Source organism: Lagopus muta, chromosome 4 (assembly GCF_023343835.1).
Source record: "Lagopus muta isolate bLagMut1 chromosome 4, bLagMut1 primary, whole genome shotgun sequence".
Lineage (NCBI taxonomy): Eukaryota > Metazoa > Chordata > Aves > Galliformes > Phasianidae > Lagopus > Lagopus muta.
In genome coordinates, this window is record NC_064436.1 from 46,712,623 (window position 1) to 46,731,814 (window position 19,192).

The window sequence follows — 19,192 nt, forward strand, 5'->3', positions numbered from 1 at the left end:
TTGGAGTGCTAAGAAGTTCGATCTTAGCCCTGTCACATGGAGAAGTTAAGAATTGCAGCAGTCATAACACCAAGGCCTTGTCACAGGAATGCTATACGATGAGCATGGACTGAAGAGGTGACACAGGCTGTGAACTCATGGTGCTCAGTTCATTCCATGATGACTGCCAAGTACATTCTTTTGCCTGGCAAGGAATGTCCTGTGGCCACACTTCACTGGTGGAAAATTAAGCCGTCTCCTGTTTTGGTGGGGTGAAATCTCACACCTTGCCAGTCTCTCTGTAGTAACTGGTGCACTGTGTTCATACCCCGTGGTATTTCAGTGCAGTTACTTTATTTGGCAGCTACACTGTCCTTGATAACATCCCTGAAGGTGCTCTGAATCCTGATCTAGCAAGATTTATTGTCTTTGTAAACTGTTTGCACTTGGTTTCAGTACATGCCTTGTTAGTTATCCTTAGAGTGGCCTTAGCCTGAGGAGAAAACATCCCAACTTAGGCAGCCTAAGGCGTTAGTTCTTTTTCTTTCCTACTGCTAAGTTGTTAACTGCTATGGGGAAGGCTTAAATAGCTCTGGGTCTGGACCAATGCAAATAGCAGATAAGTGAGTAGGAAGGGATTGGTTCAGACCTAGAGGCTACCAAATAGAGTGCCTTGACATATACTGCTCTCACCTTAATCCTCATGTTAGCTGGGTTGCCATTGCAGCTTTGAGCTCAGGAGAGCTAAATGTGTTGAATTTCACCAGTCAGTAACATCAGTCAGTATTGCAAAATCGTTTTGCCTGCTTTTCTGACTAGTATTTAGACAAAATAATTTTAGCAGGTTTGTCAGAAAATTGATTCTACATCTTACAGAGAGAGGAAGGAATGTACAGGAACATTTTTTTTGCCACTATAGAAAAAACTATTTCTACTGAATAGAGTCCTTGGTGTACAGCTATCTGTTGTTTTTGTGCTTTTTTTCATCTAACATGCATGTGCCTCCCATTCTCATGTTTGTTATGTTTTGCTGTCTCACATTGCTTTATTTAGATGCCATCTAACAACAGTATCAGAAAACAAATAGAAACCCTGCAGGTGAGTTAATATGTTGTTATAACTCAGTGAAATGTTGCTTTGTCTCGTGTAAATAATGTATTTTGTACTTTTTTATGTTAATCATTGTATTTTGTACTTTCCTATCTGTGTAAAAAATGCTCTTGGCATTGTTAAGAAGCCACAGGACACGGAATGTTTTAAAGGTCTTTTTTTCATGATAGGGAGCAAAGGAGAAAGACAGAAAACTGATATCAGTTTGTCCTAGGGGGTGAGAATGTGAGTGAGAGGTTGCATATCAATATCACAGCTGGTTTCCCTGAACAACAATGCATGTTTCCACTGGAATTAAACTACATATTCAGATGTATGGGGTTTTTTTCTGTTAATTTGTTCCAAAAAATGTCTTGCATGTGAGCAAACTTGAAAGCATTTTCACAGTAAAAAATGTGAAACTGATTTACTGTAACAACTTGCAGTGCACTAACTTGAAAGACTTTTACACTGTTGGTTTTGCAGGTTTTAAAAAGTAGGAAATGTTTTAGTTCAGAACAGAAGAAAAGTTTAACATCAGTATTAAAAAGTACTTTCTTCAGTAAGTGACTACATTTGACTAACATGGAAAAAATGCTGTTTTGTTTCTTGCCTTCATTGAGATATGTTTCATTGACTTGTCTTAATGTGTCATGTTAGACCATTGTAGATTTGTTCTTACTTTTTGTTTTATAACTGAGATACAGTTCTTTAAAGTTTATTCCATAGTTTTCTGATATCATTTATCCATGTGAAAAATTCTAGGATTTGAAACAGAGCTGTGCTTGGGAAAAAACAAACAACCCACAAAAGAGAATGCTTTAAAATCTGTCAGACATCAGCTAAAAATGCTGAAATGTAGTCAGGTTGTGGGGCTGCATAGACTTGTTCACTGTGTTCTAGATGCAGTAATCTCAAAGAGGAAAGGAAATACTGGCGTACTAACAGCAGATATACAACCGTGCCATAATTAGACCAAAAAAAAAAAAAAAGCCATTTTCTTGTAAAATATTTGTTTTTTTCTAGTTGTAGTAAGAGGTAATGAAGCTTTTCAGTGCTTAAGTCCAGAAGTACAGCTGTATTTTTAATGTTTTTACACTTTTAAAAAAGTGAATGCCTATTCACACATTTTGCTTTTCTGACAAAGATGCAAGCTTCATCATAACCAGTCAGAATGATAAACCTTCTCAGCTATGGAGTGTTGTAAACCAAATTACAGAAATGTCTGCTACCTAAACTTGTTTTTTTTTTTTTTGTTTGTTTGTTTGTTTTTTTAATTTTGATTTTCTTCTGAACTGTAAATTATTTTCCCCTTTATCAGATATAAGGAAACCAGAGCATTACTCAAGTGGGTTACTACTACTAGGAAAAGTTCTAAATGCTGCATTATGGGTAGTATTTGTTAAAGCATGGACAGATTAATTCATAATCTTACTTGGGACATAAAGAAATGTTGGCCTGTAGATAAGCTATGATAAATAATTATGTAATTGTTATTTTTTTTGGTGGGGGGGAGAAGGAGCACAGTTTAAGTTAGTTGAAATCAAAGCTATCACAGTCTGAATTTACACTCCACTTGTCCTGGAAGTGCTACACTGGACCATTGGTTTGTGATTGAGGCCACAAAAAGTGAAATTTATTGTGTTCAAGCCATCAGGCAGAAACATTGTGTCTTGAAACAAGACGAGATGGGAAAGAATATATATATATTTTTAAACTGAGACAGTGCCTAAAAAGTTCCACCTGGGAGTCATTTATTTCCAGTTCGTAATACTAATGGTGAATTCCAAGAGTCCCACTGAATGCTTCAAGATTATAAATACAGTGAGCGTCCTTAGCTAAAAAGGAGGTTACTGGAGTTGATGTGACAAACGTTATTGTCACTCAGTGTTCTGAACAGTGAAAGAGCTAGAAGGAGCAAAGTTAAGCTCCTTGAAGAAGCTTTAGGATGAAAGTGTATTTCATACCACGCATAATTTATTAATGCTTGCCCTGCAATCTTTTTCTTCTGCACCTGCTACTGTCTGCTCTCATAAGCTGAATACTGCGCTTAGATGGACTTTGTGCCTGATCCTAAGCAGCTACTCCCATGTTTTAGATAAAATTACAAGTTAGTTTGCTATAAAGTGGATATCAATTACTTTCTAAGAAAAGTTCTTTGAGGCAATATGCTCTTGGTGTTCATCCTGAGGGCTGTTAGTTAATGTTCTGCTTTCAGAGTGAAAGGCATATAAAGCACCCTGAAATTACTCGTTAAGTAGTTAAATAGTATTGGGAATGTGCAATGCATGCTTGGTTTTAAATATACACAGTAAAACTTACAGTCAGTATTAAACATGTCAGCTTTCTTTCTTAAAAATAGTTGAAAATATTCTCAAAAGTCAGAAGAGTAATAGTATGATTTCCTGAATGTCTTGCAGGCAACAGTAACTGTATTTCTCTTCTATTTTACAGAATAAAGATCCTAAAATGTCCCGAGTTGCACTGGAATCTTTGTATAGGTTGTTGTGGGTTTATGTTATTAGAATAAAATGTGAAAGCAACACTGTAACTCAAAGGTAAGTTCTTTGCACAAGGGATTCTAAGTTCCTTTTTTTCCTTTGTGATGTTAAAAAAGATTCCAAAGTCACCTAGGGGATGGGCTTGTTGGATAAGTAGAGAAACAGAAACTTCATCTTAATAGAGAAAACCAGAGGAACTTGGTTAGTTTGAAGAGGAGAATGAAGAGAGTCCTCACTCTCCTTTTTATGTGTGTGTGATGACATAAGTGGATAGAGAGATAAAAAACAGGAAATTTAGTTGGCAGGCTCTACTGATACCATAACAAATGGGATCTGAAGTGCCCATCACTTCACAAGTGTGCCCATCACAAGTGCCCATCCAGTATAGGCTGGAAATGAAAAGAATGAAAAGATGTGTTTTTGCAAATTAGCACAGTGAGAATTTAGAGTAGTCATTCAGCAATTGCTCCTCCTCCTGACTGAGTAGCTCAAAAGCAGGATTTTGGCCTGCATATAAACTAACTCGTTATAATGCCCTCAACAACAGAGGGCTATCATTTAAATGGAAGGTACTGCCTTCTGTGGTATGCAGTAGTCAATCCTACATCCTTCTGATTTGAATCTCAACAAATAGGCAATTGCAAAAAATTATTCTTAGAACAATTTTTTGACTTCTTACATTTGTTTCTCAATTCTTGTAGTCGTCTCATGAGCATTGTATCAGCACTTTTTCCAAAAGGATCACGTAGCGTGGTCCCACGAGACACACCTCTGAATATATTTGTGAAGATTATTCAGTTCATTGCTCAGGTAAGAATATATCTAGGTAGAGATACAATATTATGAGCATTATTTGTAAGAAATATAAATTATGGGCTGTTTTTTGAAATATTTGTAGAGTTTAATGTATTGAATAAAATTTCCCCAAATAATAATAGAATGACTGGTTTGTTTCTTCAAGTGGCAAAATTATTTTTCTTTGAAGTTCAATAACTATGATTTGTAGATGTTATGGTAGTTAGTATTTGCATTTGTATTGTTCTGTAACGGATGTGTCTGTATACGTATGAAGATAAATGAAGTACAGTGATATACTTACAGTATTCCATTATAATATATTCATAAGGGACAGAGTATCTGAACATTAAAGTCCATTTGTATTTAGCAGGGAGTCTAACCTCTGTAGACTGGAAAAAAAAAATTGCAACGTGTATGTTAGTGTGTAGTTCCTACTGCATTACAATTTGTATTGTTTTAGATGCTTCTGTTATCTTAATATCAAAATGCAGGGGGTGATCCCACAGGATACAATACTCATTCATCTTTAACCTTATAAATTAGACTTCTTTTTCCATCTTACAGATAGCTTGTCTGTGCTTCAGTTTCCAAAATGACCTACTTCTGTTTGTACAGAGATAAAACAGGATACAAAATCCTTTATGCTCTCAATTTTATTTCTAGGGTTCTTCATTTTAACACTAAGTTTAAATTATTTTTAATTATCAAATATTTGAACCTGTAAAGCAGCCTAACTGTAAAAGCCTGTGCTTTATTTACTTTATTCTTTTGCCTTTGTATCGGAATACAGTTTCATGATGAACTCTTCTATTGCCCCCTCACCCTAGTTTCAGAATGCTTTTTAAGAGTTCAGTGTGTTTTTTTTTTTTTTATACTGTGTTGAACAGATGGAGAACTGAAGTTTAGCAGAGAGTAAATGGTGAAGTTTCTATTCTTTGGTATAGATTTTCACCAAAGTAGGTACAAGCAGAATTTTCCATTTGACACTTCTACTAATGAGATCCCAGGGTCTGAAATCAGGCATTCTCAGAATGAAGTAGATGTAATTAGTAACCTACTGTGAAGGCTTTACTTAACTAACTCAACTGCCATCAATAATAAGAGCTGCCTAACTGAAGCAGGAATAAAATATGCTTTTTGAAGGACTGTTCAATTGACTCATGTATCAGACTCATTTGTTCCATTTTTTTCTAGCACGTATATTACATTTCTGAACTTGTTCAAGAACTGAGCTGTATTAGTTAAAAAAAAAGAAAAGAAAACAGAAAAATGCATCTGCTATGCCAATTTGATATTTTTTTTTCATTTGGCATCTCTTGCACAGATTGAAACTGAAGTCCAATAGTGTATGACCATTCAAAGAGAACCTGAATTGTAATCTGAGATTGCAAATGCAGCCTTAATTGATTAATTTTCTAACTCACATGGACTTCACCAGTATATTAATGCCAATGTAGTGTATTTTGACATTTTTAATACATTGCATTAGGAGTGTTGAACTGTATTACTTTTTTAAGAGTGTTATTAATTCATAAGAGTATGTAAGAAAAATAAATATTTTAAAACTTCTAAAATATCATTTTTATATGTTTGAACTTCTAAGGCATGATACCTACTGCCTATAAGGAAGAAATTCAGCTATGCATAGAAAGATAAACAAGAATTTATGTATAAACCTTTTTTCCTTTATAGGAACGCTTGGATTTTGCAATGAAAGAAATAATATTTGATCTTCTTAGTGTTGGAAAATCACCCAAAACCTTCACAATTAATCCAGAGGTAAAACAAACTTACTACTTGCATGCAGTGAGAACAGGATGTTGGGGTGAAGTTTTTGGAACTGTAGTTAACTATTTTTGAGCTGACATGAAAGCAGATTAATGAATATCAAAAAAGATGTTCTGATAAAGCTGAAGAAATAACTAGCTATTACTAGCTAAAGAAATAAATAGTTGTGTACAATTGCTGTCCTATGTCTGGTGAGTAAGCCAGCAACACTACTGCAGTTTCAGCTCATTGCAACTGTAAACCCTGTATTTGTGCTTTTGTGTATAACCATAAAGCCTTTTCTTCAGGGACATCATACCCAGCTCTTACAAAGCCAGTGTAATAGATGAGATGTAAAAATGTGTTTCTTGCGTATACCATTCTTATCATTCATATTAACTCCTTTAATCCTGTTTACTCTGAAACATAAAGTCCATTTGTCCATGCCAGTTTTGTTGACTGGAATCAGAGATGTGAGAAGGCATTCAACACTAAAATTTTGTTCATACTTTCATTACACTAATGGGTAATATATAAATCATGCCTGTCCTACTAATGCTGTCTGCTTACAGAGGGAAAACGCTGTTTGTGTTTTGTGTTACTTTAATGTTATAATTCCTTTTGTATTCTACTTCTTTTTTCTTCCCTTTGTTGCTTTTGAAGAGGATGAATATAGGCCTCAGAGTCTTCCTTGTCATAGCAGATAGTTTGCAGCAGAAAGATGGTGAACCACCAATGCCAACAACAGGAGTTGTTCTTCCCTCAGGAAATACTCTGCGTGTGAAGAAAATTTTTCTTAATAAAACACTGACAGATGAGGAAGCAAAAGTTATAGGTATGTACTGGTCTTTTGGAATTTTACATTCCAATACATACGTAGATGTTCTCAGTTATTCTCAAATAATGCGTTTGTGTATATTTATTTCTATATTTATTTTAATTTTTATGGAGAATTTAGTTATAGCATGTTTTAACATGATTCTTTAGAGAGAAGCTCTAGACGATATTGAACTTCTGGTGTCCAAGACTGGATCTGTGGCTTTTTTAAAAACTGCTGGATTAGCACACAAAATACTGAGTAGAATTAGTTTGGTAATTAGCATGGAAATTTTTGTTCCTTTGATCCACTCTACAGTGTTCCAAAATACAGCTGCGTTGGAGTGAGACATTTTTTATCCCTTTGTTTGGTTCATGATCTGCAGATGAAATAGTTGTCTCTAAAAGACAGTCTCAAGCTAGAGCTAAAATACTCAGAAATGAGAAAAGCAACTAATAATTACTTCTCTGTTTATGTTCTTCCCTGAAGGAAACTTCTACTTTCATACAATACCTCCTACTGCTTGCTTGATATGCCTCTTTTTTGCACTTAAAATTAGTTTAATGACAGGTTTTGTACAATAAGAAATTTGTCCTTAGCTGAACGTGGTATATATTTTAATAAGAATGTGAAAAGTGAGTGAGAATATGCAATACTGAAAGAAGTGGTTGGATCTCTGTGCCTTTTCAGGAATGTCAATATACTATCCTCAAGTCAGAAAAGCTCTGGACAGCATACTTAGGCATTTGGACAAAGAAGTTGGAAGGCCCATGTGCATGACTAGCGTGCAGATGTCCAATAAAGAACCTGAAGACATGATTACGTATGTATAAAATCCACTGTCAAACTTATATTGTATTATTCTTGTGCTGTAATGTTTCACATTGCTACATTACAAATTTAGGCTTTTTGTTTGAATATTAAATTCATTCTGATTTCATTAATTAATGCTAAAAATTTTCTAGTACCTTCTTAAGTTTTGACCTAAGATTGAAAATCTCTGTGATATACTGATGTGGATTTTCTGTTGTTTTGTTGTTTACAAACTGGTTTTGTAGAGGTGAAAGAAAGCCTAAGATAGATTTATTCAGAACTTGTATTGCTGCTATTCCAAGACTGATTCCAGATGGTATGAGCAGGACTGACCTCATTGAATTGCTTGCAAGGTAAGTGAAATAAAATAACTTTTAGTGAATATTCCTTTTTAAAAGCTCCTTATATAATATAGAGTATGTGAGTCAACTCACTATGAAGTTCAAGTCCACTGTGTACAGATCGATCGCTCTTATTCTTGCCTGCCTTCAGCAGTTGTGTCTGCAGGTAGGAAGTCTGAGCATTCAGTGAGAACAGATAGTTGAGGTATGTGCAGGCAGTCTTCAGTTATTACTGTAGCAATACATTTTTCTTCTGTTTATTTATTTGTTATATTTCATTTTTTAATATAAAGATAGTCTTGGTGTAGGAGAACAGTTCAGCTTGTAGTTTTGGAATTACAAGCTCATTTGCATAGAGTGTGTTGAATTATAAATACGTAAATGTTAGTTAAGTGGGCAAGAGTAATTAAGGCTTTTGTAACACTGTTTATTCGTAGAAGACAGGAAGCATTGAAAAACAGTAACCTGCACATCCCAAGATACCTCCACGCTGACCTCTAAGATCAGTTTCACTCGGATAAACACATATACAAAAGACATGATTATCTCTCATGAAAATTGTTTTCTTGCACTCAGTTTTTTGAAGTCTTACTTTATTTTGCTATATTTCTAGCAGGATCTTGTCTTAGCTAGTTGCAGATGTATTCAGTGCAGAGAATGCATCTCTGCGGTATTCTGCACTGTACAATAAAGGCAGAAGACAGCACCAAACTTGAATTCATAAAGGCTGGTTAAGAATATGCAATTCTAGAGTTGATGATACTGGTATTTTTTCTAAACAGGCTGACAATTCATATGGATGAAGAACTCCGTGCCTTGGCTTTCAATACACTCCAAGCATTAATGCTTGATTTTCCAGATTGGCGAGAAGATGTTCTTTCAGGATTTGTGTATTTTATTGTGCGTGAAGTGACTGACATCCACCCAACGCTTCTTGACAATGCAGTAAAAATGTTAGTGCAGCTCATAAATCAGTGGAAACAAGCAGCCCAAATGCATAACAAAGCTCAAGATTCTCAGGTATTTTCAATACAATCCTTTTATATCAAAGCATAATTTAATCTATATGCAGTTTTGTTAGTATGCTTTTTTTATTAAAGTAATAAAAATTCTGTTTACTTTCTTACAATGCTGAAGATATTTAGACATATTATTTTATTTTTTTCCCAAAATATAATTTAATATTAAGTATTCTCTAATCAGTGATTAATTGCCACATTTTTCTTTACACCAAATTCAACATGTGGAATTGGAAATATTAAATAGCACTTTTAAGCAGCAGAGTTAGCAATACAGCACAATTTTCCACTAACTAATAGAAAAGAGGTACAAGGGTTATGAGAAATCATTTTATGTAATATTAATTGTGAGAGAGAGTCGTTTACTCTTGTTGAATTTTGCCCTCATTTCATCACTTAGGTGAGGAAGTAAAATAAGAAGGACTTCCTTGTGATGTTTGGACTGAATTCAGAGAGAAAAAAATACAAGCTAGCTGATGCTGTGCCATTTTCATAATTTAAAATATGACAAGTAGAGAAGATCTAAATATCTTATGACTCTGTCATCACTAATGATGACACTATAATTTGATTGTGTTTACTTTTTCCTTCATTTGTTTAACTTCTGTGCTTATTTCTTAGCGTGGTGTCTCCAGTGGGGCTGCCCATACCCTTCCTCTGGAGAGGACCCTTTATTCCAACGTATTTCACGTGGTGGAAGGCTTTGCTTTGGTCATTCTTTGCAGCACAAGGCCTGCAACGAGAAGATTAGCAGTCAGTGTGCTTAGAGAAATAAGGGCCTTGTTCACTCTTCTAGAAATTTCTAAGGTAAGAGTTGATTATCCATTCATGTAAAAGCTTAATGAAAAAATACTGTTTTTCTTGACTTTGTGATTTTTATGTTTTTTTGGGTTTTTTGGTTGTTGTTTTTTAGAGTGATGATGAATTGGCTATAGATGTAATGGACAGACAAAGTGCTTCTATCCTGGAGAGTTTCATACATCTTACTGGTGCTGATCAGGTAGGAGAGATTTTATCTTAAACTTGAGTGTAAGATGATGCATTTCTGTAAGCATTTTCGTATGTCTTTTAAATCGCAGTGTCATTATATTCAAGCTAATTTTATCAACAGTTTATCAGCTTAAAAAAAAAAAAAAGAAAAGAAAAGAAAAAAAAGAAAAGAAAAAGAAAAAAAAAAAAAACCAGCAAAAAAACATCCAGGGCCTCCAAAGCTATTTCTCAGAACAAAAATTGAGGAATGATTTGAGGCTGACAACAACATTGTACGGTTTCTGATTGAGCTGAATTCCCTTGTTATATATTTATCTTTAAACTATTCACAGTTGAAGAGAAGCTTTGCTGTGTTTCGGCTTAGGAAATGAGTTGTATTTCAGTAGTAAGACTTCAAAAGTCTGGAATTTTTTGGAAGAATAAGTTATCATGAGTCAAATGCCATTTTTTAAAAATAGTTTACTTAATATTTATTTCCTTTCCAACCTGTTTCTATCACTGCTCATATTCAGGAACTTTTCTAAAAACAGCACGAATTAAATAATGTGTTTTAACTATACCTAAATGTAGTTTTGACACTCACATTTCAGAATGAAAATCTACAAGTGAAAAAGTATTACTTAATATGCATAGAAATTAATTGTGTTTTTTTGTTTGTTTGTTTGTTTTTTTAATGTGTACAGACTACTTTACTATACTGTCCCAGTTCAGTGGATTTACAGACTTTGGCTGACTGGAGTTCCTCTCCAATCAGCCACCAGTTTGATGTGGTCAGTCCATCACATATATGGATATTTGCACATGTGACTCAAGGCCAAGATCCGTGGATTATAAGCCTTTCAAGTTTTATGAAGCAGGAAAATCTTCCAAAACACTGCCCAACAGCTGTAAGCTATGCTTGGATGTTTGCTTATACCAGACTCCAGATGCTGTCTCCACAAGTGGATATAAAGTAAGCTCATTTCTAAAGGAATAGAGTCTAATTTACTTGTATTCTTCCAAGATTCATCATCATTCTAATGCTGTTATGTTTCGGTGAGGCAGCATGCACTCCTAATATTTTCTATGGATTTCATTCATTCATATAAAAAAAGGTAGATCAGTTCTATTTGGAAAAAAATGCTATCTGCTGTAAAGATTGATTCGTGCCTTAGGCAATATTGTAGTTCTACAAGTTTGACTATAAAAACATACATTATTGATGTACAAGTCTGATCTGAATAATTTATTGGGAGTACACTATGTTAGCAGAAACAGACACACAATTTAAAAATGAATTCAATAGAGAAACAAAACCTCCTAGGCATTATTTACAATATTGGGCTTTTTTTTCTTTAAATAGCAGCCCTATCAATGCAAAGAAAGTGAATACAACTACAAGCAGTGACTCCTACATTGGGCTCTGGAGAAACTACCTGATTCTTTGCTGCAGTGCAGCATCTTCTTCAAGCTCCTCTACTTCCACTGGCTCTGTGAGATGTTCCCCTCCTGAGACGCTGGCGTCTACCCCTGACAGTGGCTACAGCATCGATTCAAGAGTAGGTTCTTCTAATGATTGCTGTAAATACTGCAGCTACTACTGAAGTAGAACCACTTGAGGCTTATGACAACTATCATGATTCTTCGAAGGCTGTGTAATTTATCTGAAAATATGTTTAAAATGCCTTTTTTCATTTGTTTTGGATAAGGTTCAGGTTGTTTCTTCCAAACCATACGATAAAGGCATTTCTACCTGTGGTTTTTCAGACAAATTCTAATCATGTAATGAAAACATTAACCCAGTTTCGAAGTCTTATCTGGTGATAATGAGGAAATATTTTGTCTTCCGTTCTTTTTTTGTTTTACTATTATTTTTCTTTCCTGTCAGAAGACCTCTGTAATTCTGAGCAAATAGCCTCACACTTCTCCACTAGCTGAGGCAGTGTTCTGTTCAGGCACTATACTTTGTTATATTTTTCCTAACCACAGTTTTGTCTGCATTACTTCATGTTATCTGCAGACATGGTTGGGTGTTCTTTTGTGTGTTTTTTGTTTTTTTTTTTAATCTCCTCTTTGGCTTCCTGTGGAAGATGGAGTAAAGGCAGTGAAGATAACTCATAGCTTGTGCAGCAGATTTTTGGCAGAAGCATCCTGTTCCAGTTGTTACCAAGATTCTGTCCTTAAATCTGAGAAACTGCAAAATGAAATTTTAACAGGCTTACTTTTCCTCCTAAAGAAACAGAAGATCTTAGAATATTTTGTAAGCTCTCCTCTAAACTGAATATGCAAGTATGAATTGGAGAGCTAACAAAATTCTCATTAAGCTTTTTCTCTGAAAATGAAATATGGAAATATTCCTGTAATCAGAATGTCTTGAAGATAAGTGTGGAAGACCCTCAGAAATATATTATTCAAAGATGGCCACGCAAACCTCTAAGTCACTGTTTATTTTTGATTTTCAAACTTTTGGAGATGCCTCTCACATGGAGGATGTGAAGGTATGTAGTGCCGTTGCCTCTCAGCTGCCTGTAAAGGTCTTGCATAGGTGCATACTCAACTCTTTTTGAAGAGTCATTGGCCCTGGTAACAATCTATTTCAGCTCTCTTGTGTGCTCAGCACAGTGCCTCAGTAGGTTGCCGAACAGATGGGATGAAGTCTTTACAGAGGCTTTTTAGGTTCAGTGACAAAACAGAAAAGTTCAGGGCAGATAACTACAGATTTTTTTTCTCAATTATCTTCATCCATGTTGTTCACTACAGGGAAAGGATGTGCATTTTGTATCATTTTTGAAATTTGTTTTCCACGCCAAAGGTCAGAAACCTTGTTTTTATCATGAGTAGTTCAGATCAGTACTTAAGAATCCAGTATTGTAGCAGATGTTTTAATGTTACTACCTGCACGTTGGATAACTGCTTCATTCAGGTTTATTCTGATTTTCTTCTTAGATCATTGGCATTCCATCCCCTTCTTCCTTGTTTAAGCACATAGTTCCAATGATGCGCTCTGAGAGCATGGAAATTACAGAATCCCTTGTGCTGGGACTTGGCAGGACCAACCCAGGAGCTTTTAGGTAATTGCTGTGTTTCATCTGGTTTTATGCTGATGAGCACAAAGCTGGGGAAACAGAACTCAGAAAAAGGCCTTCTTAAGCATTAGAAAATCTGTGAAAACTGATTATCATTCTTTTCTAGCACTTAGCTCTATGACAATGAATTTTTAGAAGCTGAACTAATTTTATTGTTTTTATGCCTTTTATTGGTATTAAAGACTGCCCTATGGAGGAAGAGACTATGGACTGTTGACGTTTACATATTAGTTACAGTCGTGGTTGTAGAGGTACTGAACATAATTGATAACGCCACTTAAACCTAGAATACTCATTTTCTCTTTTATTTTCTATTATTAATCACGTGTCTAGTTTGTTGTGTACTCTCTACCAAAAGCCAACCTTTGAGTGTGTTTTACCAAAAAACCTTATAATCACAAAAAAACCAAACACCTGTTTGTTTGTTTTTTTGTTGTTAATCTGAACAAAAATATGGAACTATCCGTCACCATGTTTAAGTCTCATGCAATTTAATGAAAGTTTTCTTTCTGAGCACCTTAACACATTTCCTGAAGGAGGACCCCTGTACCAGGGGAATCAGTCATTTAACATGAAAAACTTCAGTGGATGATGCTTTTGGTATGTGTAAATTAGAACAGCACTGAAAGTACACAGAAAAATGTGGGACACAGGGACACACTACGGCAAACCTAAAACAGAGGAGGTTATTGCTATACTATTGATTGTAAAAGTAGAATTAGTAAGTTTTACCTTAGTGTGCTGTTTGCATAGATCTACACTGCTGATCTCTTTCATGTTCCTTTGCCCCTTTTCATGGAGTCGTGAGATAATCGGAGTTTGGCAGAAGGAACTGAGAAAAAACTATGAAGCTTCACTGCCAATTGGAAATGTAACCACAGCATCAAATCATTGCTTTTCAGTTTTCATAGAGACTGGACTGACTAGTCTGTCAGCATATCATTATTGGCCTTAGAGAAGGAGTGTTTATTAACAAGTAAATGCACAGTGACAGTTGCAAGAACAGGATATGATTAGCTGCCAACATCGCTTTTATCTGATAGTATCTACTTGCAACATAAGGCTTTGTTAAATCCTGGATGTGAAGGTGAATGAAAATAATACCTGATAGAAATATAACTTAGAACTCTCTAAATGAAAATTTAGTGTAGTTACTGAGAAAGCTTTTTGGTGCTTTGTATTTAAATGAGGAAAATCTTCTCAGAAACATCTCTTGTAAATGCTTATTTATGTCAGAAAGCTATAAGTAAAACCTAAGGGTGTTTTAAATGAAATTTTAACACTTATTATGAAATATCTTTCAGTTAAGATGATAATTTAATGGTTGTTCATATTCTTTTGATTATTTTATTTTAATTCAGGGAACTAATAGAAGAGCTACATCCTATAATTAAGGAAGCACTTGAAAGAAGGCCAGAGGTAATTAGATGTTTTTCCTATATTTGGCACAGAGTTTTAGCTATCTTCTCAAAAATGATAGTAAATAACTGTTAGTTCTGCTTCTGCACCTTAAAGCTGTCAAAACACCAGGTAACAAAATGAAACGTTCCTTTTCAAATTAGGGTGAGCTGTTTACAGTATAAGAGTTCTGCTTTGAACTCTGTATTATTCTTATATCAAAGGAGTTTAGTTTTGAATGAGTAGAAATTACTGTAAGCATTTCCACATTCTTTAATTTATGTTTCTTAAGCATGGTTTAGCATAGTTAAATGCTGCCTGCAATTAGTAGTTCCTAAGATGGCATTGATTTCTACTGTCATCCAGCTTTGTTTAGTTCTTTAAAATGGAAATGGCTGAGCTCACCTGGCTGTCTGCACTGAATAAAAGTCTTCTGATGGAGAGGATGTTTTACTGTAGGGTTTAGAAGCCCCTGTGGGTATCCACAGAAATAATAATCTCTGTAAACACAAATACAGATGATTATTCAGAATTTTTTTATGGTAACTGTTGTATTCATGTTAATAAACTCATGAACTAATAAATTCATAATTAAATACAGATGATGAGATGGAACATGACTTTTGTTTCAGAATGTTACTGGAGCATAGTGTGTTTTCTTAGTCTTACACGCACAGAAAGATTGGTATTGTACTTCAGTTCATTGTTTTACATGTCACTTTTCATGACAGGAGAGTGACAAAAAGTGTATTATTTTGTTAATATGTGTAATAATAAACTGGGTGTATCTTGCAATTACAAAAGGAATAACTTTTCTTCACTGCCTGATCTGTTAAGATAAGTAGGCGTTTTGGTAACCGTTCATAGAAGTTTTGTACTCCTGATAATTCATGCAAGTTGTTGTCTAAATAAAATAATACTTTTTTGTGCCATGCAGTTTTATGTTTTTTTCCCCACTTCATCTAATTCTGTGTTTCCTCTGTTGCACAGAACATGAAACGGCGCAGGCGTCGAGATATTTTACGTGTACAGCTAGTACGAATATTTGAACTGTTGGCAGATGCTGGTGTCATTAGTCACAGGTGGGGGCTGCACTGATAAGCAGGATCACTGTGTAATATAGATTTCTACAGTGAAGTATCATTAATTAATTTGTTGTGTTTCTGAAATTGCAATTTTTCATTAACAATTACTCCCAGTGTAAGATCTAATTCTGTAGAAGGATGAGGGAGCTGTGAAAAATAACGCTTGCTTATTTGTTTACTTTCACTGTTTTTTTTTATATAGCAAGGAAACAAGCTTAGGGAAAAGCTGACTTTGAATTCAGTGTTTGCAATGGTGAGGTCTATTAAAGAGAAGGAGATAAGGATTGGGTTTTTTGTTTTTTGTTTTTTTTTTTAAAGATGTATATTTAGCATACAGTTTAATATTTTTATTTTTAAGTGCAAGTGGTGGCCTTGATAATGAAACACATTCCCTCAACAACACTTTACTTGAGTATGTTGATCTAACAAGACAACTCCTAGAAGCAGAAAATGAAAAGGATTCTGATACATTGAAAGATATCCGATGCCATTTTAGTGCCTTAGTGGCAAATATCATTCAAAATGTTCCAGGTATGTAAATAGATCTTGATAACTTCTGATAGAATGTTTTGTTTTTTTTTTTTAAAGCATCAAAAAAATTCTACTTACCTGAATTTGCATAATACATTAATAAAAATATACCATCTATTCTGAACACAGCTTCAGCAAATGAGGGTTTTTAAGAGAGGTATCTGATACTGTTTAGAAGCTACAAGTAATTTTCTCATCCAGCAAAAGTCTTCTTGGCTGACAATGCATTTGCATTTTTTTAGATTAATAAATAGCTTATCCTTACCTTAGTGACATTAAGCATGATAACAGTAAAACTACATCCAGCTGTTATGATTTTGAAATAGCGCGTCTTTACTTTTTCCCTTTTATAGCCTGATTCTCTTTTATGTACATTGTTTTAAAAAATGATACAAAAAGTGTTTCTAACTTTATTTGCTTTTCTTTCAGTCCACCAGAGAAGAAGTGTCTTTCCACAGCAAAGTCTCCGCCACAGTCTGTTTATGTTGTTCAGTCATTGGGCAGGTCCTTTTAGTATCATGTTTACTCCCCTGGATAGATACAGTGATAGGAACATGCAAATAAACAGACACCAATACTGTGCATTAAAGGTATTTTAATACTTTCTGAACTTTGAAAATAAATTCCCAAGTTGATTTTGCTAATGTGTATTTAACATCTTGGCTTTTTGGAGGTAGTTTTCATATCCTTGTCATTTATGACTTTCTCTGTTCTACCTACTTGCTCAGTTTTGATAATTTTGTTTTTTGCAGTATGCAAAACCATTGCACTTAGTATAAGAATTACTTAAAATCACTAGTAGGTGTTGACTTCCCATGACTTCTCATCTGCCTAAGGAGAAAGACTTTTATGTAATGTTCATTAATAATAAAAATGTCATATAAATTCTTGCATAAGTCAGCTTTTCACTTTTACCTTTTACTTGGGAGTTCACAATCACAGAATCACAGAATAACCTGATTTGATTGAAGTATTTCTTTAACAAAATGTTATTTGCTTTCTGTTATCCATAGTCTTTCTTATCTGTCAAAATAGACTATTGTTTTCTGGGATTTTAATGGGCTTGATAAAAACACATCTGCTGTATCTGAGTTATTGAAATGTAGTGTTTTACTTTCTAAAGGCTATGTCTGCTGTACTGTGTTGTGGCCCTGTGGCAGATAATGTTGGGCTCTCATCTGATGGCTATTTATACAAATGGCTGGATAATATTCTGGATTCGCAGGATAAGAAGGTAATGCAGGCAGTGTAAATATTGGTTTGCAACTATCACTACTTTCAACATAAATGCATTCATGAATTATTGTGGTCACATTGACCCAAGGGCTTTAGAGTGGCTTACGCCTAAAGCTCTTAGGAGTGTCTAGTTTTGCCTTGTCCTTGACACATGCTGTCACCAAGATGAGGAAGGCAGTCAGCAGGCACATTCTGAGCACAGACAAAGCAGAACTAGAGAGGAAAGGACTGAAACAGACTTCTTATAATTTATAAACTAATCAGCTAGATAAAGTTGCAGTAATAAGCACAATCTTCAGAAACTTAAAGGAGACAAGATTTTTAACTTGAACTCTGTGAAACTGGAGTCTATTGACAGGGTCCTATGGAATTCTGAAGACCAAGCTTTACAGCTATTTAGTAAGGCAAGTTTTACATCTAAAAAATAGGGCCTTCGTTACACTTATACTGTGATAGCATAGAATTACTGCTCCAGTGGGATAGATTCAAGGGATTATGCAAGTCTCCAGATGGATCAGTCCCTTGTATCCTGCTATGGAATACCTGTCTATATTTAATTGCTTTTCTGTATCTGACTTCAGATCTGTGTTCAGAAAAGAGTAAATAGCACAATACAGGGCTTGGAACTGAGAAAAAGGAATGTTAGAGCTGTCTAATTATTTACTTCAGTAATCTTTTACTGTGTGTACAATTTGGATGTTAAACAGTTTGATAGGTTATCTGTTGTTATTTTTAAACTGTGGACTTATTATTTTTAGCTGGAATAATTTTTGTGTATTACAGATGTTTTGGATTAAATATCTATTTCCCTCTTTTATGCCATTTTTATAAGTTGGCCCTTTTTTATTTTTTTATTTTATTTTATTTTATTTTTAATTGGTTCATTTCTGAATACAGGTTCACCAGCTGGGCTGCGAGGCAGTTACGCTGCTCTTGGAACTCAACCCTGACCAGAGTAACCTCATGTACTGGGCCGTAGACCGGTGCTATACAGGTTCCAAGCGGGTAGCAGCTGGCTGCTTTAAAGCCATAGCCAGTGTGTTCCAGAACAGGTACTACAGAATTTTTCAAGACTTTCATTTTCCAAGCATAATTTCATTTAGAACATTTTTTCCTCCCATAAAGAGTGGAGATCACTCCTGTTTGTGTGTATGTGTTACTAGAGAAGCTTTCCGAAGTGTTAGGTTATTCCATTTCATATCCCCTAAGAATTAGCTTTTACTTAATAAATTCAAATTAAAAAAAATAAATTAATGTTATTTATTTCATGCTTGTGATTTTTCCCTAGGGATTACCAGTGTGATACAGTGATCCTTCTAAATCTGATACTGTTTAAAGCAGCTGATTCCACTAGGGCTATCTATGAAGTAGCTATGCAACTATTACAGGTTTGTAAGCTAATTTTGATTCAATTGTTTTTGTTTTAAAAATCAGAACAATCTCCATGCATAGAAAATAACAGCAACAAAAATCACAAAGATTTTTTGGCAGTATTTAGTTGTTCTTTCAATAAGAAAATTTGATGTATGTTTTTTTTCTCTGTCTTTATACATCATTAGCTCAGATCCTTGGCCTAAGTAAGATGTCAGCAAAACGTGTGTTTTCAAGAAGTAAGCCCCAAAGACTTACATTTTCACAACATACGCTTTTTTAAGATGCGTAACCTAAATGAAGATTTTTCTGATTTGTCACTACAGAAGTGTTGTATAGATCAGTTTTTCTAAAAGCTTCTCAGAGAGGTGTGTTGCTTCTGTTCCTTTGCT

General features: G+C 34.7%; 1 protein-coding gene across 13 annotated transcripts in view; it reads left to right on the forward strand.

The window, feature by feature from the left end:
* FRYL (FRY like transcription coactivator) overlaps window positions 1-19,192 on the forward strand; it is a 155,817-nt gene that overhangs the window by 87,183 nt on the left and 49,442 nt on the right. For 10 of the 13 annotated variants that reach the window (XM_048943375.1, XM_048943373.1, XM_048943377.1 and 7 more), the window contains 20 exons: window positions 1,033-1,077; window positions 3,523-3,626; window positions 4,271-4,379; window positions 6,060-6,146; window positions 6,798-6,969; window positions 7,642-7,774; window positions 8,010-8,117; window positions 8,888-9,125; window positions 9,746-9,931; window positions 10,038-10,124; window positions 10,798-11,066; window positions 11,457-11,652; window positions 13,040-13,164; window positions 14,541-14,598; window positions 15,568-15,659; window positions 16,021-16,193; window positions 16,623-16,783; window positions 17,317-17,427; window positions 18,327-18,481; window positions 18,718-18,817. In XM_048943375.1, coding sequence (XP_048799332.1) covers window positions 1,033-1,077; window positions 3,523-3,626; window positions 4,271-4,379; window positions 6,060-6,146; window positions 6,798-6,969; window positions 7,642-7,774; window positions 8,010-8,117; window positions 8,888-9,125; window positions 9,746-9,931; window positions 10,038-10,124; window positions 10,798-11,066; window positions 11,457-11,652; window positions 13,040-13,164; window positions 14,541-14,598; window positions 15,568-15,659; window positions 16,021-16,193; window positions 16,623-16,783; window positions 17,317-17,427; window positions 18,327-18,481; window positions 18,718-18,817 — 2,709 coding nt within the window. Of the gene's footprint in view, window positions 1-1,032; window positions 1,078-1,111; window positions 1,631-3,522; window positions 3,627-4,270; window positions 4,380-6,059; window positions 6,147-6,797; window positions 6,970-7,641; window positions 7,775-8,009; window positions 8,118-8,887; window positions 9,126-9,745; window positions 9,932-10,037; window positions 10,125-10,797; window positions 11,067-11,456; window positions 11,653-13,039; window positions 13,165-14,540; window positions 14,599-15,567; window positions 15,660-16,020; window positions 16,194-16,622; window positions 16,784-17,316; window positions 17,428-18,326; window positions 18,482-18,717; window positions 18,818-19,192 lie in introns of those variants that run through there. The other 3 variants (XM_048943370.1, XM_048943371.1, XM_048943381.1) reach the window with 2 other exon arrangements.